At 43.5% G+C, this 26,074-nt stretch overlaps 2 protein-coding genes across 5 annotated transcripts in view; both read right to left on the bottom strand.

Moving 5' to 3' along the window:
• LOC149318463 (sideroflexin-2-like) overlaps positions 1-26,074 on the bottom strand; it is a 60,451-nt gene that overhangs the window by 6,311 nt on the left and 28,066 nt on the right. For 2 of the 4 annotated variants that reach the window (XR_016280039.1, XM_089509769.1), the window contains exons 10-14: positions 20,634-20,694; positions 17,640-17,706; positions 15,852-15,901; positions 14,995-15,044; positions 8,091-8,138 (exon numbers count right to left, since the gene is read on the bottom strand). Coding sequence is in view for 3 of the 4 variants with exons in the window: in XM_089509769.1 (XP_089365895.1) it covers positions 8,091-8,138; positions 14,995-15,044; positions 15,852-15,901; positions 17,640-17,706; positions 20,634-20,694 (276 nt within the window). In the remaining variant the exon portion in view is untranslated. Of the gene's footprint in view, positions 1-2,359; positions 6,642-8,090; positions 8,139-14,994; positions 15,045-15,851; positions 15,902-17,639; positions 17,707-20,633; positions 20,695-26,074 lie in introns of those variants that run through there. The other 2 variants (XM_089509766.1, XM_089509767.1) reach the window with 2 other exon arrangements.
• LOC149318464 (uncharacterized) lies at positions 9,947-14,546 on the bottom strand. The gene has a single exon (XM_089509765.1). It carries the CDS (start codon positions 12,915-12,917, stop codon positions 10,044-10,046), a length of 2,874 nt encoding a protein of 957 aa, XP_089365891.1. The 5' UTR covers positions 12,918-14,546; the 3' UTR covers positions 9,947-10,043.

Here is a 26,074-nt window from a genome sequence, read left to right as displayed (position 1 = left end):
AACGGTTAAGCCAATCCAAAGTAAATATTGGGATTTGGAATTACAGTTCTGCTTTTCTGAGAACTGCTGGTCTCTTAACATGTTCACATACTGTTGTTAGCGCAGTAATACAGCAAACTCGTCAGTAAACCACAATATATTGCAAAGTGGGGATATTAACTCTTTCAAGTTGTGTCTATGGACTTGAACCTCCAGTACATTGTAACATTGCAAGGGTCCTGTTTGTTCTTTCCTTCAATTCTGCAGCTGTTGCTTTTAACCACTGTGTTTTGATCCAGTCACAAAGTTCAATTCAGTGTCAGAAAAATGGGCAATGCTTTGTATAACAAGCAGACAGTCTTCATATGCTAAAAGATCACCTCACATGATCTTGGACCTTGCTCTCCAAGGGACAGGAGCTTGGCCAAACCAGTGGGTTATAATTCCAGACCAGCCAATTACAAAAACTAGAAGAGCTGGAGCATAAACCAAGGGGAAGTAGGAATATGTTACAACTTCATAAGATGCTGCTGAAGACTGTTCTGGGGTTATATCAACCTAGCAACAACAATCCTTTTAGAGATACAAGCTGAATTATCTCTTATCTGAAATGCTCCAAATCCAGTTTTTTCCCCCGTGGGTGGCTGAGAGTGACCATGGTTTTCTGATGGTTCAGTGCTTGTACACTTTGTTTCATGCACTAGGTATTCTAAAATATTATATACAAAATGACCTTCAGGCTATGCATATAAGGAGTATATAAAACAAATTTATTCAATATTCAAATTTGGGTCCCATTACCAAGTTATCCCATTATATATATGCAAATATTCTGAATTTTTTAAAAATCTGAAACATTTCTGGTCCAAAGCACTTCAAATAAGGGATACTCATTTCTGTCCAACTACAACCCACTCTTTGTTTTTAATAAATTTTTGTACTTGGAATAAGTGGCAGACTTAGGTTTATCATAAAATGAGATTGCTGAAAGGAACCCTAACAGTGATCCAGTTCAATATCAGCAATGCAGGAATAAGTAATCTGAAAAGGTGGGCATCCATCTGTTTAAAAACCACTTACAGAGAGAATCCACCATCTTCTAAGGAAGTCTTTTCCATGAACAAACAGTACTTACCATATGAAAAATCCTCCTAATGTTTAGTTGTAAAGTCCCTGTAGTGTGTAGCAAATCCCCTCTGAATAAATCTTGCCATGAAGGGCTGTCTTATGGTCACCATAAATTTTAAATGATCTGAAGGCACACAACAACAAAAGGGGGGGGGGACTTGAATCTCCATTAAATCCTTTGCCACTGGTGTCCTCTGTATAATCCTATAGCACTGTTAGAAAGGACCATATCACAATAAAACCTAGATGTGAGGCTCTGTTATCCTTAGGAAGATCCTTACTTACAAAAGTGACTTGACTTATTTGTTATTTCAACAAATTATAAATAAAAATGTTTTTCAAATTCAATACAGTATACACATACACATAACTTCCACAATTATGTTGCTATAGTAGCAAGCTTTAACTAAATCAATGGCTATACCTTTTGCGAAGAATACTTAAGAATTCTGCCCCACAGTGAGCCATGTCCCACAATCTCTGGCTTCAGTAACATTGAACACATACAAATGTGCCCGATTTTAGCAACTCCCTAATAAGTGTTTAAATTTTCCTGAACAGTAGGCCCTTGGCTGGAGTTTGGTTCCAGCATAACCCCTCTCCCTTTCACAGATTAAATACAATGGATAGTAAAATGGTGACTCTTTTATAAAATGACAAAATCAAGGGCTGCTTTTGGGGATTAATATATTTTAAAAAATATTTTCAAGCTGTAGATGTTTGAATCCATGCATAAAGAATTTGTGGATATGGAGGAGCAACTGTATTTTACAGTATAAGAATATGGTTTCCGAACTTTGGTCTTCCAAATATTTTGGATATCAGATCCACAAAGCCGCAACAAGTATGAGCCAAGCTTATGCATTTGGAGAATTTTAGTCAATGACTGGAAGACCAAAGGCTGAGAACCAGTGATAGGAAGGTTATTCTCATGTGTACAAGGCCTGGTACTGGGTATGCAACTATTAGTATATACAGTATACTAGAATGTGTTGGCATATTATAAATTTTTGAAATTAAGGTTACTTTATTTGCATAACCATGTCAGAACAGAAGAAACCTAGTGTTATCACAATATGCCATATATGCCATATCTGTAGGTCTACCATGAATGTATAAGCATACAGCTGCAAGCTGCATAACTCACTAGATACCAAAGAGAAAGAAGGAACTCTGTTTAGGTTCTTAAAACACATGCCTCCAAACATTTGCAAGAGAAAAGACAAGTGCAGTTCATAAAATCAGTATTTTATTTTGTCTTCTTTCCCTACATTTAACCAAGCTTCTCACAGGCAGGCTTATTATCATTAGCTTTACTTTTCAGATCAACAACACAGGTCACTGGCTGATTATAGCCAAATCTGATTGAGTACAATATCTTCCAGTATTTGCTATCCCATACAGCTTACTTTCATGAGCACAAATAAAAGGAGCAATCATCATATGCCTGGAGTTTGGCTACAAAATTAACATATTTTAATTAAAAAAAGGAGTTTAAAAACCCCAATAGGTTTCTGTAGCGAATTACCACAGCTTCATCCAAAGGCAAAGCAGAGGCTTCAAATGAATAATTACTAGCAAGAAATAGACTCTCACCAAAACCCAATCTATGTTTATCAAAGAGCACCTTTGCAATAGCACCAATGGAGAAAGGTCAGCTTAATCAGATTCTGTACAGTATCTCTCTTCTCTACACTCTTTAAGCATTTGGCTTCTTGTATGTAAGACCTTGATTACACACTGACGATAGTTAGCATTAACACAGCATATTTCTAGTGTACAATAATTTCACATTTCATTTTATCACCAAACATTGCAACACATTTGTGAGGTAGGCCAGTATTGTGCCCAGGCCACTAAACCTGAGAACTGTGGATTGTCTAAGGGCACCTAGTGAATTCAACGTAAAGCTAGAAATTAAGATTCTTACTTTCTCCTATCCACACACAGAAAAGCATGTCCTGCCATGGAATTTGGAATGCATTCCCATTTCCTTCACTGATCTGTCTTCCGTTAGGAAAATATGTTTGTCCCATGACATTTTGTAGCCACTGCTTACAGCAGGACTGGGGAATCTGTGGCTCTCCATGTACTGATAAACAACTACTCCCATTATTCCTCAAAATGGTCAGGATGGCTGAGGCTGATGGGAATTGGAATCCAGCATCATCTGGAGGGCATGGGGTTCCCTAGGCTACAGGGGCAGAGAAAGACAGGCTGATATCAATTTGATACTGTAGGCTGTTGTTACCATTTCATTATACCAGTGCAGTACTTTTATTTTCAGGGCTGCACAATAGCAACAGCGGGAAGGCAGAGTTTTCTCAGTTGCTGTCTAGAGGGAAAATGGCTGGGTTGAACATCTTGTTTCCTAAATGCCTGGCTTCCAGTTAGGTCCTCAAAGCTCAAAGCATTGTGCAAGACAAGCAATTTTCCTAGGCAGCCATCCTGGAGTGCTTTTAACTGAGGGCTCACTTTGAGAAAACAGGCTATTCAAGATTTTGGCAGCCTTCTCTCTGGGCAGCAAAAATGTTCTCTGCCCTTTCCTACCACTGCTGCACCGGTAACCCTTTTACACTTTCTGTTGTTCCCTTTACTTACACCAGAACACTTAGGGCAACCAACAGCACCTCAGTCTATGACACCAACTTTATGCAATTGTTGAATGATCAGTAGAGGAAGTTGGTCCTTCTGAAAACAAACAAGCAAATCAACATGACTGTAACAGAGCTTTTGTCAGGGGCATCCAGCATTAAAACTGAATACTCAATTTCATATCTATTTGATGATTCCATATCCAGGACAAACTAAGACACATGGGGTGATGGGAGTTTGGCAGAGATTGTCTTAAGAGAGGCAAGAGAAACATAGCATTTAGCTGGCAGTCCCACAGTTGCACAGAATCTAGACAGACAGTATTTGGGGCGGATAATGAATGGATAGGAGGGTGAAGGAAGATTCCAGAGGAAGAGCTCATTCTTGCTAGGAATATTGTAAAATCAGCACTTTGAACATTTTTTTTGCTGAGAATCCCGCATCCAGCATGGGTATGGGGAGTTGTGAGAGTTGTCATACAAAAAAGAATAACTCTTCAAGTATGTATAGGACTAAAAACTGAAAAACAGCATTGCTAAATCAGAACAAAAGATGATCTCATTCAGCACCTGTTCTCTACACTGATCAGTAACATGCTTTAGGAAACTCATAAGCAGGGCATGGAAGAAACAACATGACCTCACACTTGCCATGTGAGGGGTGTTATGCAACAGCACACTCCATCTACAGGTTAAAATGGAGTGGGCTGTCGTATTTCTCTACTAGAACAATTATGTCCCAGTTGGAGGAGAAGGTGTTGGTGTTGGTACTGATAGGAAGAAAAAGCCCCCAAAATTGGCTGTGAATAAAAGAACCAAATGGCATCTGCACTGAAATGAAGAAGGCAAGTTCCAAACTACCAGTTCTATGAATGTCTGGCTTTGGGGACAAAAATGGTCCTTGGAGCCAAAATACTCTGGGAGGGTGGCTTGGATAATCAGCTGCTCCATGGCACAGGGGTACATTGAAACCATTTCTTCTACAGCACCTGGGCTTCTATAACCATCCCTTTTCAAAACTAAATCTTAAAGGAGTAGATGGCTTGAAACTGGCTACCGCCTTCTCCAGTTGCCCCACTGCTGCCTCCACACATATGGATACTGTTGGACCATTTTACAAGTGGCTTGCTACGATAGGATTCTATTCAGCCATCATGGGCAATTGCTAGTAGCAGTCCTAACTTACATACATTTGGCTACTCCCCTTTTAAGTAGAAAGGTGAGAATTTAATTGCAGTTTGCATTTGGTATGAATTTTCCAAAATTGGATGGAAAGTTTTTAAGATTTTAAAATCATCAGAAATCCAAATAGTTTTGTCCATCCAGGCCAAGGCTCAGAAAGCTAAACATCTAAAATTCTGCATTTTGACTCTTCCAACATTTCAGTGTCTTAATTTGTATAATCTCCTTTCTAAGAGGCACATGAGGAGAGATTTCTTCCTGTTTCATGAAAAATACAAATATGTAAGGTTGTCCAATGAAACCTATAGGTAAAAGAGTCAGGACAAAGAGAAGGAGGTCCTTCCATTCACACAATGTGAAAACTTATGGGACTCTGCTAGTCTAGAAGTGGTAAAGGGCACTAGTTTTAATGGCTTTAAAAGAGAATCGGAGAAACTAACAAAGGTTAAGTCTATCAGTGTTTAAGAGGTCTTTGCAACCTTTAGGTTTTGAAAGCTTTGTACCACCAAGTAACAGCAGGAGAGGGCTAGTGCCTTCATCTCCACCTTAACAGGGATCTTACTGAGTACTGTAGATAGGAAACAGGATGCTGTACTAGATGGACCTATGATCTAATCCATCTAGACTCTTCTTTTGTTCTTTAAACGTGTTTTCAAACAAGCAATACCGCTGGTTTAGCAGTGTTGGAGGGGCCAAGGAGACCAGTTAATGCAATGACTACATTATCAATAATGACTTTACTAAGCCAAATAGCTGGAGAGTTTGAATCTAAAGTACAGCAATGCCTGCTTGAAAGACTTCAAATTCGCACTAACTCCCTGATAACATATAACAAAGTTCCAAAGAAATCTTCAGTTAGCAACTTTGTTAAAAATCTAAGCTACAAATACCTAGATGGGAATCTATAAGTAAATGAGAACAGTATCTCAATCCACTGTTACAACTTAGAAATCATAAATATACTGGACCTTAGCACACTGTTATGAGTACCACATGAATCAAGTATATGGCACTTTTGATATGAGTGATGTAGGATAGGAAGAGTCATTGTCAGGGCTAAACAGGGAAATTCTAGTCATGTTTATTCAGAAGTAAGCCCTACTGAGTTCAGTCAATCTTTCTCTTATGTAAAACTGTACATGATTGAAGCCTAAGTCTTCCTCTTTTGAATTTCCAGAATATGGCAAGTATGGAGAGAGCTTTTGTCTGTTCCTTCAAAAATCACTGTAAAGTTTTGTTTTTTTAGGTCAGGCAGGGACACTGGAATGTCACTCCCAGAAGAGAGAGGAACACTGTTGAACAGGACCAGGACAATTGTAAGATTTAATTCCAATTCTGATCATCAGTGGAAACAGACAGAAGACTCTACTTCCTTTTACCAACAATCAGAAGTTAACTACAACCTTATACTAAAGTCCAGATCCATTTCCTAGTACAGGTGCAGGCCACAAGAAGATCATGCAAAGTAAACCCTTACAGAACCCAAGTGTGCTCATCTACACAACTGCCTCCCTAAACATTGGGAGTAGAGAAAGAAAGGTAGCCTGATCCTCTTTTTGGCAGTTTTTGAGCTTCTTTCCTAGCCACACCCTCTCAGGTGCTTCTCCATAGAAAGGATTCCAAGGTGGGATAATGCAACAAGTTCAGATGGTTCTTCCTTATAATCCCTTGTTAAAATAAACATGAGACACTTTGTCCCCATATTTGGCCACAATTGACTCTCTCAGATCAGGCTCCAGGTGCAAAAGGGCAATTGAGCTGAAAAGAAAGAAAGAATCCACTTAGTCCTCCATGTAGGGCAAAGCTGCCTGGTATAAATTGACTTGGAACTAGAGACTCATTAGGTGCAGAAAATGCAAGTAAAAATTTGTGGCCTGCCACAGGCTACCGTTCCGTAAAATTGGACAAATCACTTTACCTTGTGAGGTGTCATTTCTTACCCATGGAGTACAATTGTCTAGCAATAGGAGTGTTGTAGGGAGAAGCAAGAGGAACAGGGCACTTTTCTATCATGGTAAAGCAGCTGTTTATATTGCAGTTTCCTGACTAGCTATAAATTTTATATCTGATCACTCTGAGGAAGTAGGAGCTTCTTTAGGAGAGCTATACTACAGCTGCATGTAAACAGGGGCTCCTTTGTCATCTGCTTAAAGAACAAAGGATTGGCAACATGAAGCTGAAAGTGGCAGCAAATGGATACAGCTACGAATGGAGTCAATTCCTAACAAGGTCAGCTTTGCCTTTTTTCGTCTGAAGGCAGACAAGGACCACATAAAGGCAGATGTTTAATCAATGTTAAGTGCGGAGCAAGTCTAAACGTTGGACATTAGATTGGTATAACAAGCACTGCAAGACAAACTAAAAAAAAACCCATAAAACCATCCTGCAGGGGACGTATCACTATGGAATGGAATCAATGCCAAGGTCTTAGTCAACAGTCAAGTACAGTGGGCACTCCCCATACACGGGGGAGCTGTTTCGGACCCCCGCGTATACTCAAACCCCATTTGTTTCAATGGGGGAGCATTCCTCTGCTCGGCATGGCACGTGCGATATTCTGTTTATGGTGGCTTAACCTTCCATGTAAGATTAAAGCCGCATATAGCGTGCTCACGTATGGCACAGGCATGCTGTACTGGTGGTGGATTTTCTTAGGACATACCTGGGAAACAACGCCATAGCAGCTGGTTTCACCAACACCTTAGAAGCCTGATGGGTGCCCAAGCTGCTGCCATTGTGGCAGCAAGCAAAAACGTAAATGGCTATTTACTAAAGTCTTTGGGGCAGGACTGATTTTATCCACATTTGCACAAGTACTTTTAAATGGATTTAACTGTTTTCACACTGCCCTGTTTTAAGTATTAAATGGTTTACTACGTCTTTAACCTGTTTTAAACAGTCATATTTATTTTATTATAAGCTACCATGAGACCTCTTGATATTAGGTGAGGTACAAATATTTTAATAAATAAATACATTTAGTAAAAACCCATGGAATCTGATGTTTCATTCGTATTTAATAAACAAGAGTACTATCTTGCTTTAAAGAGCCAAAGAGACCCAGTTCAATGGTTCTCCAAGCTAAATGGCCAGTAAAGACATGGATAACTTGTCCTCTACCCAGATGATACCAGAATTCTACATATACCACAAGGAAACCGCAAAAGGGGGGGGGGGTGAAATAAAGAGAAGAAATAAAGTTTGTACCTCCTTTGAGGGAAAAGTGCACAGGCAATTGGGACCATGAACAAAAGGCTGTTAAAAAAAAAGGCAGGCCATTAGACAGAAGATTCAAGCAGCCAGTCCAGCATTATTATCCCAACTGTGACTGTGGAAAAATCCTGTACGCCAAGACATTCATCTTGCTTCCAAACTAATGAAGATCTATACTTACTAAAAAAATAATGTTATAGCATAGAAGTGGGTGCAACTTATAAAGACTCCTGTGGGTATCTAAATATTTGCTTTATATCAAGCTCGTCCAATATTTATTCTTTCAACCCTGTCTAGACCTCTAGCAGATATCTTTGCAAGTTATGATATCTCCAGGTGACAGTAACTAGACCTAAAACTAAGGTTGCCACATTCTTATTTATGCATACTTTTGATATATTGGCCCTACAACAAGATATGGGGAAACTTTTTCAGCAAAATGGTACGTTGGTGCTTACCTGAGAGACGTCCCTTTCCAGCAGAGAAGGTCCGGGCATCCTGATGTTGGGTAGCTCCGCCTGCAAAGGCTCCTGGAGGCAGGACAAATTTTAAACCGAGGCCCGGGGCCCAGCCCCGCCTCCATGGGCGGAGCGACCCCCAGAGACCTCAGTCAGTGACCAGCACAGCTACTGGTTAATCTTGAAAGTCATTGGTGACCAGACTTGGCATCTAGAAGGCAAAGGCCTGAAACTCAGAGTAGAGAGAAGGAAAGAGAAAACTGTGTGTCCCGACCCTGATCCTTAGGCGTCTGCAGGCAGACAGGGTGGGGAGGATGCCCGGACCTTCTCTGCTGGAAAGGGACGTCTCTCAGGTAAGCACCAACGTACCATTTCCCAGCAGAGAAGGGTGCCGAGCATCCTGATGTTGGGATTTACAAAAGCTCTGACCCAACCAGGGAGGGGCCTGCTGAAGCCTTGGTGGAGTCGGGCACTATCTGTTGAAGAACCCTGCGGCCAAAGGCCGCCTCGGCTGACTGGAATATGTCGAGCTTGTAGTGTCTGGCAAACGTGGAGGGAGTTTTCCAGGTGGCAGCTCGGCAGATCTCTGACAGGGGCGCGTTAGTGGAGAAAGCAGCCGAGGTGGATGCACTTCTGGTGGAATGTGCCAAGATGCCGTCTGGCGGGGGTAGGTTCATGACCTTGTAGCATTCGAGGATGCAAAGCTTGATCCATCTTGATAGCGTCGACGATGATACCTTTTTGCCCTTGGATCGCGGTTGGAAGGAGACAAAAAGTGATTCTGACTTTCTGAAGGTCGCAGTCCTCTTGAGGTATATTTTTATGGCTCTACGCACGTCCAAGGTATGCCAGGCCCTGTCTAACTCACCGGTTGGTCGAGGGCAGAAGGTAGGCAAGACGATGTCCTGGGATGAGTGGAAAATCGAATTAACCTTGGGGATGAAGGTCGGGTCAGGCCTCAATACAACGGAATCAGGTCTAATGATGCAGAGCTCCTTTCTCACCGACAGCGCCCCGATCTCTGATACTCTGCGGGCCGATGTGAGCGCTGTGAGGATGAGCGTCTTTAGGGTGAGGAACTTGAGAGACGCCTCCCTCAGCGGCTCGAATGGCTGTACCGTCAGGGCTAGAAGAACCTTGTGTAGGTCCCAAGACGGGAATCGGTGTCTTGTCGGGGGCGCCCTAATGGAAACTCCCTTGAGTAATCTCCTAATGTGAGGATGGTGTGATATCGTAGCGGCCTGTTTGTGGGGCAGTATCGAAGTGATTGCTGCCACCTGTCTCTTTATTGTGTTAGGTCGGAGGCCCTGGCCAAAGCCGTCTTGGAGAAATTGGAGTAACGTAGCAACAGAGACTTGAATGAAGTCCTTCTTTTTCCTCTTACACCATCTCTTAAACGCCCTGAAGGTGTACTCATAGATCTTCATGGTGGATGGGCGCCTCGATGCCAGAATGGACTCGATCACCTCAGAGGAGTAGCCATAGCTGGTTAGCATGTTCCTCTCAATTTCCACGCGTGAAGCTGAAGCCAGGTGGGATCTGGGTGATGTACCTGACCCTGGGTCAGTAGGTCTGGTCTGGCTGGGAGAGGAAGACTCTGTATCGCCTGGCTGAGAATCTCCGAGAACCAGGGACGTCTCGGCCAGGCTGGCGCTATGAGGATGACCTCCGATTCCGACGTTCGAATCTTGGACAGGAGGCGAGACAGTAGCGGGACTGGAGGGAAGGCGTATAGGAGGCCCTCTGGCCAGCGGCAGTTTAGGGCGTCGAAGTTTTCTGCCCCCTGGGTCTTGAACCTTGAGAAGAACCTGGGAGTCTTGGCGTTGGCAGGGGACGCGAACAGGTCCAGGATCGGGTGGCCCATCGCCTCTATTATGGACTGGAAGACTTCCGGGTGAAGGCTCCACTCTCCCTGGTCTATGTCGGTTCGACTCAGCCAATCTGCTGTGGTGTTGAGCTGTCCCTGCAAGTGTTCGGCCTCTAGGGACAACAGATTGGCCTCTGCCCACGATAGCAGGGACTGGGCTTCCGTCATGAGGGACCGTGATCTTGTGCCGCCTTGACGGTTTATGTGTGCCTTGGCGGTGATGTTGTCTGTACGCACGAGGACTGACTTGTGACGTATTGACTGGCTGAAGGACCTGAGGGCTAGGCGGACCGCTCGTAGTTCTAGCCAATTGATGCTGTGAGATCGTTCCTCCGGGCCCCACCGTCCCTGGGCTAGCTGTGGTCCGCAGTGTGCCCCCCAGCCCCGAAGGCTGGCATCCGTGGTGATCTGGACTTTTTCGGCCGTCCAAATGGGTCGACCTCTGAAGACTGTTTGGGCTATCCACCACTTGAGGGACTGGCGAACGCTGTTGGGCACTACTATCTTGCGATGGCTCTTCAGCGCAATGGCCTTTTGGTGCGGCAGAAGCAGCCACTGGAGGGGTCTGGCATGGAATCTCGCCCAAGGTAGGCACTCGATCGCTGCGATCATCAGACCCTGTAGGTGAGCGAGTAACCGGAGGCTGGTACGAGACGATCGTAGCACCTGTAGTGTTGACGTCCGGATGGACAGGATCCGGTCGGGGGGAAGGCGGACCGTCCCCGACTTTGTGTCTATTAGGGCTCCTAGGTGGATGATCGTTTGGCTGGGGTGAATGGAGCTCTTTTCCAGATTGATCAGGAAGCCGTGGTCCTCCAGGGACTTGAGTATGGTGGTGGTGTCCCGGATGGCTTGAGTCCTTGAAGGGGCCCTGATCAGGAGGTCGTCCAGGTAAGGGTGAACATGGAGACGTTGAGTCCTCCAGTGGGCGACTAGGGCTACCATGACTTTGGTGAAAATTCTGGGCGCCGAAGAAAGCCCAAAGGGGAGGGCCCTGTATTGGAAGTGGCGCTTGCCATATCTGAAGCGTAGGAAACACCGGGAGGATGGGTGAATCAGAATATGAAGATAGGCATCTTGTAGGTCTAGAGAAGAGAGAAAGTCTTTGTGGCGAAGGCTGTCCAGAATGGTTTTGAGGGTTTCCATCCTGAATTTTTTCTTGCGGACAAAGCGGTTGACTGCTCGCAGGTTTAGGATAGCCCTCCAAGTTCCATTTTTCTTTGGTACCAGGAAGAAAGTGGAGTAGCACCCTTGACCTCTTTGAGCATCTGGCACAGGTTCGATGGCCTGAATGGCGAGTAGACGACCGATGGCTTCCAGCAGGAGGCGATATTTGTTGGGGTCGCTGGACTTGGGAGAGGGTATGAACATGTTGGGGGGAGTGCGATGAAACTCTATCTTGTATCCCCTGAGGATGGTGTCGAGGACCCACTTGTCCGTCGTGGATCCCTCCCAAACCCCTGCGAATCCCTGGAGTCGGCCTCCTACTGGAGGGGCACCGTCATGACTGTTGATTTTTGGAGGTGGATTTGGAGCCTCCTCCTTTCTTGGGGGAGAAGGGAGGGCGATTTCGCTTGTTGAATTTGTTGTCGCCCATCTGGGCTTGGTGGACCTGGACTCTCTGGTCTGAGACTGAAAGGGAGAGAAGGACCGTGATGATCGAAAGGAAGACCGGTTCCTGAACTGTCTCTTGTCATCTTTCTTTTTTGACGAGGGCAAGGTTTTCTTTTTATCCTTGCCCTCTATCAGTACTGGTTCGAGGGATTCGCCGAACAATTTAGTCCCTAAGAAGGGAGTAAAAGCCAAGTTTTGTTTGGATCTAGCGTCCACCTGCCAATTTTTGAGCCATAGCTGTCGTCGCACTGCTAGTGCCGCCGCCTGGGCCCTGGCGCACTGTTGTACACAGTCCAGGGTGCCATCTGCCCCGAGAGCCAACGCCTTGGTGATCTTGTTGATGGTTTGTCGGACCTTGGTGTCTGCGTGGGGCAGCAGCTCCAGCAACTCCTTGGCCCACTGTAGCGATGCGCGCATCGCTAGAGAGACTGTAGTGGCTGCCCTGATGGCTACCGAATTGGCTTCGTGTGCTTTCTTGAGTGCCCCCTCGGCCCTTCGGTCTTCAGGGTTTCTAAGCGTGTCCTCGCCATCCCTGATGAAAACTGTCGAAGAGACGAGGGCAGACACCGGGGCATCCACTAGGGGGACCTTTAGACTATCCATGACTCCACGCTGAAGGATGTACTGCTTCCGAATTGCGCTGTGGTTGGGTCTAGAGGCTGCTGGTGTCTTCCATTCGTCCCTCACAACCTGCATGATGTTGAAGGGGCATGGAAGTTCCTGAACCGTGGTGACTGGAGCAGGGAAAAGATCTTCTCCCACCCTGGGGAGATCTGAGTCCAGAGCAGGGGCAGATGGGGGTGGTAAGGCGATGCCCAGGGTTTTGATTGTTTTCTTTATTAGTGTTGGATAGTCCTCTGGCTTGAGGAGTCGCGAAGACATGGGAGCGTCACTGGTCGAGTCTCCCTCGTCCTGGGAGAGCTCTCCCTCTTCGGATTCCGAGGCCGCAGAGTCTATGCTGGCCGGGGGACCCTCGTCCTCCGAGGAGTGGGGTGAGGGAGATCGAGCTCAGTTGTTGGATTGGGCTGCATATCGGGCCCTCTTGGCTGGGGGGCGAAAGGCCTGAGATCTGTCGGAATCTGAATCCGACTGTGAACCCCGTCTGTGCGATCCTCTGGATCTGGCGGTTTGGGCTTGGACCTGGGAGTCTAGGGGGCTTTGTACCCGAAGGTCATCTGGGGACGTGGACTCCCGAGGGGACCCCTGATAGGCGGAATTGGATGAGGAGCGGCATGATGGCTCTCCCCGCTGGCCCAGGGGAGGCATGGTCTCGGCCTGCTTGGCCGACTCGCGGCCAGAGTCGCCAGTATGGCGGCCCCCATTTGCCGCCACATGGCCTAGCGGCCCCCCTTCATAGTCGCCCCTAACATGGCGGCCCCCATAGAGGGCCGCATGGTCTCTTGACCCCACTTCCGGGTCATCAAGATGGCGGCCGCCATCCCCGACCGCATGGCCAAGATGGCGGCCCCCATCTCGGCCCACGTGGTCTCCGCCCCCAGGGCCGACCGCGCGACCGCTGACGCCCGCCGGGTGCCAGATGTTGGGCCCTCCCATCCCAAACCACCCCTGGTGGGCGAGAGGGACCCAAGGGAACCCCCATTGGGGGGGAAAGGGGCCGTTTGCGCCGCCTGCGGTCTCGGACGCTGGGCCTCCGGCTGCGGAGGGGCCCTGGAGGAAAGGGCCTGGCCATCCGAGGAGGGGGGGGAAGAGCGGAGGAACAAAGGGGCCGGCGCCCCAGCCCTGCGCTCCGCTAGGCTGGCCCCGCGGAGCGCCGCCGTCGCTCGTTCTTTGGGGGAGCACAGAGGAGTCTGTGGTCCCCGGCTCCCTGGGGAGGCCCCAGAGAGCAAAGCTGGGCAGGAGGGGTTGGCTTACCTCCTCCCCTGGCGTCCGTCGCGGTGGCGGTAAGGGCTCTCCAGCCTCCAACCCTGGCCGGGTCGGCGGTGGTGCCCTGGGCCCTGCAGCGGTCTGTGAGGGGTCTCCCTCCGCCCGGTGCGGCCCGGCTCCCACTTCTCCTCCTTCATCCGGGGCAAGAGCCTCTGGGCGCGCTTCCGGCGAAGCCGGGGCTTGCCTGGGCTGAGTGGGAGCCCGCTCGCCCCCTGGCCTGGCCTCTTCCTCGCTGGCCATGAGGAAAGGAGAAAAGCAGAGCGGAAAGGAGGAAAAGGAGGAAGGAAAGGATTTTTTTTTTTTTTTTTTTAAGAGAGAAGGAGAGAAAAAGGCAAAGGTAAGGTGTAAGCCAGGCCAAGTCTGGGGGAGCCAATGGAAGATCTTCTGAGAAGCTGAGAAATGCGTCCTACCAGGAGCTAGGCAGGAAGAAGACTGAGGTCTCTGGGGGTCGCTCCGCCCATGGAGGAGGGGCTGGGCCCCGGGCCTCGGTTTAAAATTTGTCCTGCCTCCAGGAGCCTTTGCAGGCGGAGCTACCCAACATCAGGATGCTCGGCACCCTTCTCTGCTGGGAAAGGGCATCATTTCCTTATGGCTAGATTTCTGGAGTGGTGGGCATCACACTCTCTCTGGCACACAACTGAATGTGCATTCCCACACCATCATGCTCACACACACATTTTGCAATTAGGCTTGGAAAAAATCTCCAGTGGAGTTACACGCCTTCCAAGCCTATTTGCTGTGCTTAACCCTTCCCTCCAAGCTGTGATCCCCCTTCTCATGACAATCATGACAAGCTTGAAAAAGTTTGAAGCTGGTTAAAGACTTTTTCTAAGCCTTCTTCTTGAGTGGGATTGTCAGGGCATGGAAAGGAGGCCCTTTAGGCTCCCTGTGGCTTGCTGGCTAGCGGTTCTCCACTCTTGCCCCAGGATCTTTGTACCCTACAATGCACAAGGAATAAGAGTTTTCACACTGTCCTGCTTGCAGCTTTTAAAAAAGGTTCTATGAACATGTTCCCACATCCAATCTACAGTTTATATCCAAGGGTAATATTCAAAACAAGCCGTATCATACTTACAACCCTCCAACAAGTACTGTTTGCAGTGGAGCATGGAGAACCTGGATTTTCTGCCAAGAAATCATAATATAAGAAAGTAAGGACTTTTAAGTCATAGAGATAGTGTTGAAATCCTAAAAGAAAAAACAAATCAATTCCCTCTCCACTGGGATCAAACACAAATATAAAATACATTTTGTCCATGGAATTTACTGATGCTATGAAAATAAAAATAAAAACTATGGTTTTATTCAATGGTCACCCATCAGTACCTTCAGCACTGCAGGACATATATTTGTGAGAAATGGTGGATCTTTCAGAATGCATGAGACAGCCATGGAACCTTTGCTGATTCAGGATTTTCTAGAATTAATCTTTCATACAGCTATCCAAACCCCAAGAAAAATGAAAAGGCTATTCCATAACATTATGGTGGAAATTTGTTCCTTTGTCTAGTTACTCTTACAGTAAGTAAGTCTTCTCCTAGTAGTTAGTCTAAGTCTTTACTGTCACAACTAGATTCATACTTTCTTGGTTGTTCTGCGATGAAACAATTCTGTTCTGTTGTCACTGGGCTTGCCTATTCCTGGATATACTCCAGATAAAGGTAATGACCATCATTATTTATTTATACCCAATTTTGTCTGCAAAACTAGTCAGCTACTAGCTGTATTTCTTTTGCATCAGGTTCCAGTTCATGGATCTTGGGGTTCTAGTAAAAAAAATAAAAGCGTGAAGTCTGATGACTACCACAGCTGTCTTAATAGCATAAAAGATGCAAAACAAGTTTCTGCCATCTCCTGAACAGTACCTCTCAGTAAATTCAAAGAAAGGTAAGGAAAACAAATGGGAACACTACCTCTTCCTGACCCACATACCTTTATGAAAGAGTATTTTTCTAGTCTCTCCATGATGATAGGCAACACAACTGGGAAGAAATAAATTATGTTAGTTTTATGTCAGCCACTTAATTTCATGTTGCATAAACTGCAGTAACAGGCCCTAACATACACATTCCTTTCTCCCTTCCCCAAAAGAATACATAGATTATGTTGGAACTCTTCTGGTATTTTTTACTACAGTTCTTATAGTTTTTTACCACTAGCTATGCTGGCTGGACGTCTGGCAACCGGAGTACTAAACGTGTAGATAGCCAAAAATTCCCACTCATGTTATAGACTCCATTCAAGGGAACTCTTCATTGCTCCTGCGTCTAGCTCAGGGTAACTAAATGTAATATGTTTATAATATCCAGGGCAGAAAACTTGGAGTGATTTTTTAAAAAAGAATCAGAATTGAATGTCTTCATTCAGCCACAATGGTGATCATTCTTGGGGTCAGTTGTAACAGAACTTTAAATGGTTCATAATCATTATGTATTCAAACATTTATTATGCTTGGATCAATTTGAAGTTTAAAACATTCTCACCAGAGGAGTTCAATTAAAGTGCTTTAAGTTGTCATTCTGGGAGATTTAGCCATGCCAGAAAAATATTTCTTTCTGTGGCTTCGTGCACTTCTTAGTGACACAAACACACTTACCTATCACCTATCAAAATAATGTAAATATATACTGGTGTCGAACTGGTTATGAAGCATATTTTTAACAGTTCTTAATAATAATGTGCTACAGTTTACAGTGCAACATACGAATAGCGGGCAGGTACAATGTAAGTAATCTCTTGCAACTGTCAAAGATAAATTGGTATAACAGCATAAAATTAGGACAAAGGGGCACTATATACAGCTCATGAGGAAAAACTGGATCTCACATTCATTAATTTGATATGGTGGGTGGGGGTGTCTCAGTGTAAATGAGTGTAAATTTCAGAGCAGAGCCAGAGCAAGACAGTCTCAATAGCCCTTAGTACTACACACCAAAGCGGGAGAGGGGGGCAATTTTGTGGGATCTGATGGTCTGCAGTGCAACCCCTGCACCACTCCACTAGCTACCATGCTGCCTTTAATTTAATTTTTGCTGTTGTGGCTGCTGCTGCTAAAATTTAGTGGCAGCCATCAAATTTGTTTGTGCTGCTGTTGCTTCCACAATTCAACAGCAACTGTAGTGGTTCTCTGGTCCAAGGGAATACTAGAGCAGCGGTGATGCATGGACTGGCCTTGCCCTGTGATCTATTAGCTGTTGTTCCAAGGTGAGTTGTAGAAAACTATGCAAATATGACAATAATATGACACAGATATGGTACTCATCCTTGGCAACTAGCCCACTGTCCCTCCTCAGCAACGGGAAGTGAAGTATCAGGAGATCACTACAGTTTCTGCAGTGTGGATGGCAGCTGTTGTGGAGGCAGGAGTAACTAAAAAGAAGTGCAAGAGCCACATGGAGCCTGAAGGTCATGTGTTGCCCACCCACACAACTCTACTAAAAGCAACAATCCAAATGGAGAAAATGACATAAGGTTGTAAGCACATTATTCTCTAATAATAATAATAATAATAATAATTGTGTTTATATACTACCTTTCCAAAAAGATCAAAGCAGTTTACAAAATTACATAAAAACACAAAATGCATAAACAATTTACACAAGCAAATAAATAAATAAGTTCTTCAGAACTCCAGATAAGTTGCTTAACAATACCACATGCCCTCTCTGGAGCCCATCCTTAGAGCTGCCTGCCAAGAAGGGAGAAATACTTAGTGCTTACTCATGCCAGGAGCAGCCATGGCAATACGGGAAACCACCACTTGGGTTATCCCCTTGATTGCAGCTCTCTGAAAGAAAGAAAAACAAGATCATCGTACATGTGCTTTAAGTGATGATACAGAGGCCTCATCCTCTCTGAAAGCCTGGTCTCAGTCAAAAGGCCTGAAGAACAACATAGGACAGAATAGTACTCAGTGTAATCCACACCTGGATGTTGCCACTGCTTTAAGTGAAAAGTGGCAGCATGTAAAATATCAGTGGAAAATTTCCCGTAGCTAAGTTGCTAATTGGTGCTGACTATAGGGAACAAACAACTCCTTTTTTGTACAGCTCCACTTGGGGCCAGTCTTTTTCCAGGCACAATTCAAAGTGTTGGGTATTATCTATTCAGTCTTATGTGGCTCACATCCAGGTTATCAGAAGGATTGTATCTTCCTATATGATACTAACTGACTGGAAAGATCTTCAGGAGAGGCCTTTCCTTGTCCCACCACCTTCCCAGGCATGTTTAGTGGAACAAGGGAGAGGATCTGCATGGTGGCTGTACCCAGGCTTTGGAAATCCCTCCCTAGGAAGGGTATGATGGCTCCCTCCTTACCATCCTTTCGTCTGCGAGTGGAAAGCTTCCTGGTTTTTGGTTTTTTTTGCAAGCTGTGCTAAGTCCCAGTATTGAGGAAAATGTAATATAAATGATGGTGGTGATTATGATGAGGACATTGTTGGCACAGCATGGATGCAGTACACTGAACTAGGGAGATGACTGTGACACTTAAACACACAAGAGTAAATTACATAAACAAAAAAGTAACACCTCAAAAGAACATTTGAAAGCAGCAGATTTTGAGGAAGAATACACCTAAGCACTGGAAGGTGCAGGGCTACATAGTGAGCACAGTCCTTAGGAATTCTGTTATATAAAAGACACAACAAATCTGAACTATACAATCCAGTAATTACAAATGCTTGTATGGTCTTAGATTAGGTGTCAGGATCTTTTGGACTTCCAGATGCTTTGGACCACAACTCCTGTAATCTCTCACCTTTAATCATGGCTGGTTTCTGGGAACTAAAGTACAAAACATTTGCAGGGCCAAAGGTTCCCCACCCTTACTGCCATCAGTTTAGGCAATTATTCTTTCAGTGCTTCCATAGAAGTTTGTATCTCTGTCCCTTCTGTGTTGGGACACATCAAGGCTTTGTTCTTAGCTCTCTCTTGCTCTTCTTTTCTTTATACACCATCTTTAGCTGACCTAATAACATCTTGTGGCTTATATTACCATGATGTACTCTGATACAACTGCAACATCCAGATCTTCCTCTACAGCACTGCAATTTCAGTCCTCTATCCTTTGGAATTTCTAGCGTATTTGTTTTGATGTTTCATCATTGTGTTATGTTTAAAATGTCCAGGATCAAATTTCTCATCTATCATCTCAAACCTTCCCCTCTTGGTATATCTCTTATTATCTGTCAACAAAATTGGTGCCCCATCTTTCTAAATATCCTTGATTTGGTGTTGGATGGTTTACTGTCTAGTGGCAAAAGTTAAGAACTAAACACATCGTTTCCTCTTTTACAACAGTGGATAAATATGTCTCTTTCCCACTGATAAAAACTGTGATCCTTGCCCTGGTCTTATTTTGCCTAGAGTACTGCCATCTTTCTGTCTATGGTGTTCCATCATCTAATTTTTGTCCCTTCATCTTTACTGAGGACTCTCAATATATCAAAACCAGTAACCTCTTGTGTTTTTAATCTTATCATAGTTTGAATCCTCATGCTGATTATTACTTTCAAAGGCCTCCATGGCCTTGTCACCACTTTCTCCTCCCTCAACATATCTCCCCACATCCTTGCCAGAGACTGTCACTCCCTCAGCTTCACCACCCTCAGTCATCCAAAGGTCTTCTGTTTCATCAAAAGACTCAACCATTCTTCTCTTCCAAATTATATAAATTAGTCTCTTGGGTGTAATTACAAAAAAGGTAGCCTATTTTGAATAATCAATTGAACACTTTTACTCTGTTTATCCTACCCACTATTTCCTATCCTGCTCTAAGCATTACATGTAAGCACTTTGGATCAGAAACTGCCTTCTTCTGATTTGTAAAGTACCATTTACACTGTATAAGTAATAATATTATAATAAAGCTATTTTCTAAAGCCAGTTCTGTTAGATACTATCAATGTAAAGCTAACAGCTTCCAGATTTCAGCAGAACAAAGGCACAAAGAACATTTTACTCGGGATATTGTAAAGGAAAAACCTGGAGGGGGTTACCAAAAATGTCTAAGGGGAAAGCCTCCTCACCTGCCAAATGCCAAGCAAAAAAGCTATCCCCAACATGTTTCCATTTTTTTCCTGAACTTTTACAACTCTAATAGCAAAGTGTCCAACACCGACTATAAAGATTCTCCACAGCATTTGAATTCTGGGTTCATTCTTTAGAAATATTTGTCATGAAGAATGTATGCTTGTGCCAATACAAGCCAATGCATGTCTTGTTCCGTGTTACAGCAACCTTTGGGTACTGTTCCAAATAGTATGATTAAAAGCAGACAATAAATAACTATCCACTCTAAGTAGGAAACAGTACAAGCCAGTGCCAGTACTCATACCCAGTACAGTGGGGTAGATAGCCTTGATATTTTTTTTTTTTTTGGGGGGGGGGAGTCTCTTATGTTAATCCATCATCAATGAAAGCTTCCTCCCTTCTCCGCACCCTTTTTAGGGGGTGATTCACAGTTCTATTTTTTTCCAAACTTTTAGAAACTGTCATTTTTGTAATGCTGGCCTTTCACCCTACTCTCTTATTCTGCTAGCATGGGGATGGTGAGAAGGGCAGCACCTGCTGAACCCTACTAGGCTATCAGTCTCTCCAGATATTTTGGATACCAGGCAGGCAGGCAGGACGAACACCCAGTGCTCTGTCTCAAAATGAGGCAATAATGCAGCTATTCATGTTCCTTAACCTCCATGAGATAATGGTACTTACTCTAGATGTGCCCAAATCGTTGTCATTCTCATCTGTCACTGTGACTCCATTAATGAGTTCCCTAATGCAGACAGAAAAGAAACATCACATCAGAAATTATGACTGACCATCTGGATTCTGGAATGCCCACACTTTTTCAGGTACATCAAGCTTGGTATCAAAAACATATTGCCTCTCTACTTCATATGTTTCCCAAACAAGTCCATGAGTGGGCAATCCCAAAATTATATAATTAGTCAAAGAGGGCACAGGATCCACTCAACAGACATCTGTTGCTACAGCATAGTAACTACTATATTCCATATGAATCCAAACAACAGTCTGGCTCATATCAGCTACCAATCTCTATGGCTCCCAACTCCCAGTCCGCCGTGTCATAAAGCTATGAAGCATTAGTGAGTTGTGCTGAAACATTCAAAGAGCCAAGATTCCCAACTGTATAATATCATAGCTCAGAAAGGTTACTTTTCTGGCCATTCTGTCTGAGAATCCTGGGATTTACAATCCAAGAAAATACCCTCCCAAGTTCTCAACATGAGCCTCCAGTACAAGATTGTAGCAGGAATATCTAAAATATTAATATGAATTCATGGAGAAAATTATTCATATACAGATCATATTCTCAGTGTTTTAAAAAACATATTAGATGGTCATTTTGGGATGGTAAAAGGAAGAGATACAAAAACAACATGAAGGCTGAACAGCAGTTAATAAATTGGTTTCATTTCTCAAAAAATACAGGGAAATGTGACTTGATGAAGGTTTACAACAGCTTTGAGGTGTATTTTTTGGTATTCAGTGGTCTTTCTGGGAACTGTAAAATATTTTTTCTAAGCTCAACACAACACACTGAATAAATATTGTTATCATCAGTTCCTAGGCTAAGCATGTGATGAGAAGTACCTTCACTTGTTAATTCTAAGCAACCTTCAACTGTGTATAAACTCAGCCACAATTTTGTACAAAAAGATATCAAGTTCTGGTTTAAAATCAAACCAAACCAACACCACCACAAAGAGCAACAGAGCTGATCCCAAAAGTCTACTCTGTGGCATAATCTGTAGTTTTTGTGACCCCGCTTACACAGTCTCCTGTCTCCCAAGCATACTGCTTTCTTTTTTATGACAGCCTCAAGGTGCCCCTTTTCTCAACTGAATTAAGAAAGTTTATTTGGCAATATGTGATTTAAACGTAGGAACTCAATCTTTTTCCAGGCCACAGCGTCCTATCAGCATGAACAATATTATCTTGCTGAGGTCTTTCCCATCAGTTGACAGAGCACAAAACATCAATGTGATGGTGCTGCCTCCTCATGGCTCTTGCTAGGAACAACATACAAATCACCAAAGAATTCATGGAATTCTGTAAAGATACAATGATATGGTTGCACACAACAAACCCAAACAATCCTGAATATTCAACTGCTAAAAGGAAAACTAGAAAACATCTGGGATGAAAGGGAAATTCAGGGTAGCATTTGTGAGACCATAGGCAACTCCCCCTTCTCTAAACAAAAAGGACGAGACAAGGTGATTAATGTACTATATCCTTGGTCCAATTTTTAAAATTCCTTAGCTTATGTGGTGGTAGTGTGTGCCTTCAAGTCCTTTCCAACCTATGGTGACCCTAAGGCAACCTTATCATGCGGTTTTCTTAGCAAGCTTTATTCAGAGGAGGTTCACCATTGCCTTCCCCTGAGGCTGAGCGCACGTGACTTGTCCAAGGTCACCCACTGGATTTTGTGGCCAAGCGAGGAATCGAACCCTGGTCTCCAGAGTCACAGTCCAACACTCAAACCACTATGCCATGCTGGCTCCCAATGGAACAGCAATTCTTAAAACAGAGTTGACAGACAAAATTCTGAAGGTGCTATGTCAGAAAAAAATATTACACATGGTCAATGTTTCCTTTCTCAACCAAATTTATTTCTGCTCTAATAAGGAGAGCTTAGGTTGATTATAAGTAAGTTCAAACAGGAGCAACTAGAAAGAGACATATTTCTGATCAAAACTGTTATATTTGGATATTTAAAAAGATCTTGTAAGATTCTGCAAAAAAATACATTCCACAAGTGCTTCGAAGTTGAAGCCAAAGTAGAGCTAAGACAGAACGACATAGTACAGCATGGCCAAATAAAATTTGCAGACTAGGCTCTCGTAGACTTCAATGTCAGCAACTTTCTTTGGAGCATGGAAGGCTGTGTCAGTCAAAAGTCCCTCTCCTTGAGAGCAATTTCTCACTTAGGCAGAGATCAATCTAAACATGTGTGAGAGGTTGGTTTGTGTCTGATACATGTGTGTTGAGACATGAACATGCTTTTTAAGAGATGGTGTACACGTATAGGCAAGTAGTGTGCTCATTTTAACAGAGTTAGCCCTGCAAGTGTGGCACATCTGAACAGAAAATAGACCTCTGCAACCCACTACACACTCATCAAAATGTCATTAAACACCACAACGTGCATAAGCAACAATAACCAGAGTTGAAGAGTCAATCAACTCTGCCTGGTTCAATTGTTACTTATCTGGAAAGAAGATTTAGGAAGTGTTATCCATGATCTTCTAACCTCAGATACCCAACCACTGTAACGTACTCCATATGAGATTGGTCTTCTGGTGGGGTAGATGTTGAGACAATTTGTGCTCCTGCTTCCCCCCCACTGCTTTTTCATCTATTGTTTCTAGGCAGGTTTATCCTGATGGCAGCACTGTGGTTTTGTAGCACCTAATCCAATTATAGTTTTTAATCCTGTCACTTTAGGGTGAATGCTGAAATACCATTCATATGGCAATTAAGTACAGCACAAGTCATTCCTTCTTCCATTTCTGGGCACTGGTTGAACATAAAGCAAGAAGGTGATCACAACAAAAAATAATATTTGATTGACATTTTGCATAACCGGGTTATCATAATAATATCATTGCATGTAATAAAAAGAGTAATGAAATTGATTTTTCCTTTTGTCTCTCAATCAATGAAGTCCTAATTACTCTATGGACCAAGACTGTATCTTATCTTACAGACTGTGTAAGAGGCAGAAAAACTGTCCATAGGCAGTTGCCTGCAGGTCTTTTTCTGCTTATCATTGAAAGTACTACTGTGATGTCATGGAATTTTTAATTAAATTTTCAACAGTACAAGCAAAGTTATCAGCAACAGAATGTTGACAATGCATGTTCAATGAAAAAAACAAAAACAAAAGGTCATTTGGTTGGGAGGAAATCATTAACATGGACCAGGGAGAGATACAGGGAAAAAAATGTTGGCAAGGAGGGGGCAAAAGCAGAGAAATTATAAAGCTTTTTTTTAAAAAGTAAAAATAGGGGAGTCACAGAAAGATGAGGCAAAAGGAAGGTGACAGAGCAAGGTTCCAATATGTCAGAAGCAGGACAAGTTGTAGGGATGGAAGAGGAAAAGGAAACGGAAAAAAATAGAGAGAAGTGCTTCTTTGGAAGTGGGAGGGGGAAAATAACACATCCAAAATCAGTGAGGGGGACTCCAGAGGTTGTTGGATGACACTTTCCACCCACTTTCATCACTGAGAAGAGCTTTGTTGTTGTTGTTAACTTCCCTCAAGTCAATCTCAACCCATGGCTACCTTGGGGATGAGACATCTCCAAAACTCCCTGTCTTCCACTGTTCTGCTTAGTTCCTGCAAACTCATACCAGTGACTTCCCTAATAGAGTCTACCAATCTAGCAATGCAGCCTTCCTCTCTTTCTGCTTCCCTCCACCTTTCCAAGCATCATTGTTTTTTTTCCCAATGAGACATGCTTTCTCATGATGTGTCTGAAGTATGACAGCCTAAGTTTTGTCATCTTGGCTTCCAGGGAAATTTCTGGGTTGTTCTGCTCTAGGACCCATTTGTTTGTCTTTTTTGGATGTACACAGTATCTTCAGTGCTCTTTCCAGCACCACATCTAATGAACTGATTTTCTTCCTATCTTCTTTCTTAACTGTCCAGTTCTCACATCCATACATGCTAATAGGGAATACCGTAGCTTGTATGATTCTAACTTTTGGGCTGAGTTGTATATCTTTGCATTTTAGGGTCTTTTCTAGTTCTTTCATAGCCACCCTCCCCATTCTTTTCTTCTTATAATTTCCTTGCTGCAATCCCTGGTGCTATCAGTGTTTGATTCCAGATATGAGAATTCTTTTACTATTTCTATTTCTTCATTTTCTAGGCTGAATTTCTGTAAATTCTTGGTCATTATTTTTGTTTTTCTCATGTTCAACAGTAAGCTGCCTTAATCTTTCTTAGTAGTTGTTCTAGATCTTTGAGGTTTTCTGCTAGTATTATAGTTTTGTCCATGTATCTTAGATTGTTGATATTCCTTTCTCCTATTTTCACTCCTTCTTCTGTGTCCAAGCCTGTTTTTCTTACAATATATTCTGCATATAAATTGAATAGGTAGGGTGATAAGATGAAGCATTATCTGACACTTTGACCAATTTTTCTGAGAAGAGCTACAATCCAACAAAACCTGGATTTCCAACCTGATCAAAAAGGCAGAAATGCTTGTGGGATAGAAGCTCTGAACAAATAATGCAATCTAGGCAGATAGAAAAATTTCAGCCAGGAAGACATTAGCAATAAAGCTTGAGTGGTGGTAAGTTTTAATTTTTCACACAACTAGTTAGACATAATCAGTCAAATTCTCAGCATTTTATGTCATTCTTCTATGCAGGTACATCTGCACTAACACTTATATAGTATATCTCAGTACCTGTACTAATCTCTGTGTCTGCCATAAACATGTAAATACTGCTACTTCCTGGGATTTTGGATGAGGTTTTTAGCTTGTTGATACCAGATAAATTGTGGTTTTGTAAAATTAGTATAAATAGGGTAAATTTAATTGAGTTGGGAGAATATTAGAAGGAAAAGAAAACCCTGAGATGAAATGCTTAAGTGTAGGATTATGAAATTTCCAGATTTTGTTTCTACCTAAGACAAGTTAGACAAAATTTACAAAAGGCCTGCATGATACATTGCTTTGAGTGTTAGACTATGACTCTGGAGAACAGGGTTCAAATCCCTGCTTGGCCATGGAAACCTCCTGAGAGGCCTTGGGTAAGTCACACTCTCATCCTCAGAAGAAGGCAGTATCAAATCCCTTTTGAAGAAAGATTTCAAAGAAAACCCCATGATACATTCACTTTACGGTAATCATAAATCAGAAATGAATTGAGGGTACATGACAACAAGTAGCAATGAATGACAGTGATGTGCAGTGGTTAGGGAGTTTGACTAGGACTTTAGAAACATATGTTGTAGTTTCCACAGAGCCATGAATGTGTGATCTTGGGTTCCTCAGCTTCTCTGACCCTGATCTAACTTAGAAGGTTGTTTTGAGGATAAGAGAGCAAGAAGAGTCAGTACAGTAGTCTCTTGCCTTAAGCGGGGATCTGTTCTGGACCCCCCCCCCCCCCGGTGC

Source organism: Sceloporus occidentalis, unplaced genomic scaffold, assembly GCF_023333645.1.
Source record: "Sceloporus occidentalis isolate IW3139 unplaced genomic scaffold, rSceOcc1.0.p SCAF_2, whole genome shotgun sequence".
NCBI classification, from domain to species: domain Eukaryota; kingdom Metazoa; phylum Chordata; class Lepidosauria; order Squamata; family Phrynosomatidae; genus Sceloporus; species Sceloporus occidentalis.
This window is presented reverse-complemented; position numbering and strand designations above follow the sequence as displayed.

Coding starts and splice junctions, on each gene's coding strand:
- LOC149318464 (XM_089509765.1), bottom strand. CDS start 12,917: ATGTCTTCGCGACTCCTCAAGCCAGAGGACTATCCAACACTAATAAAG.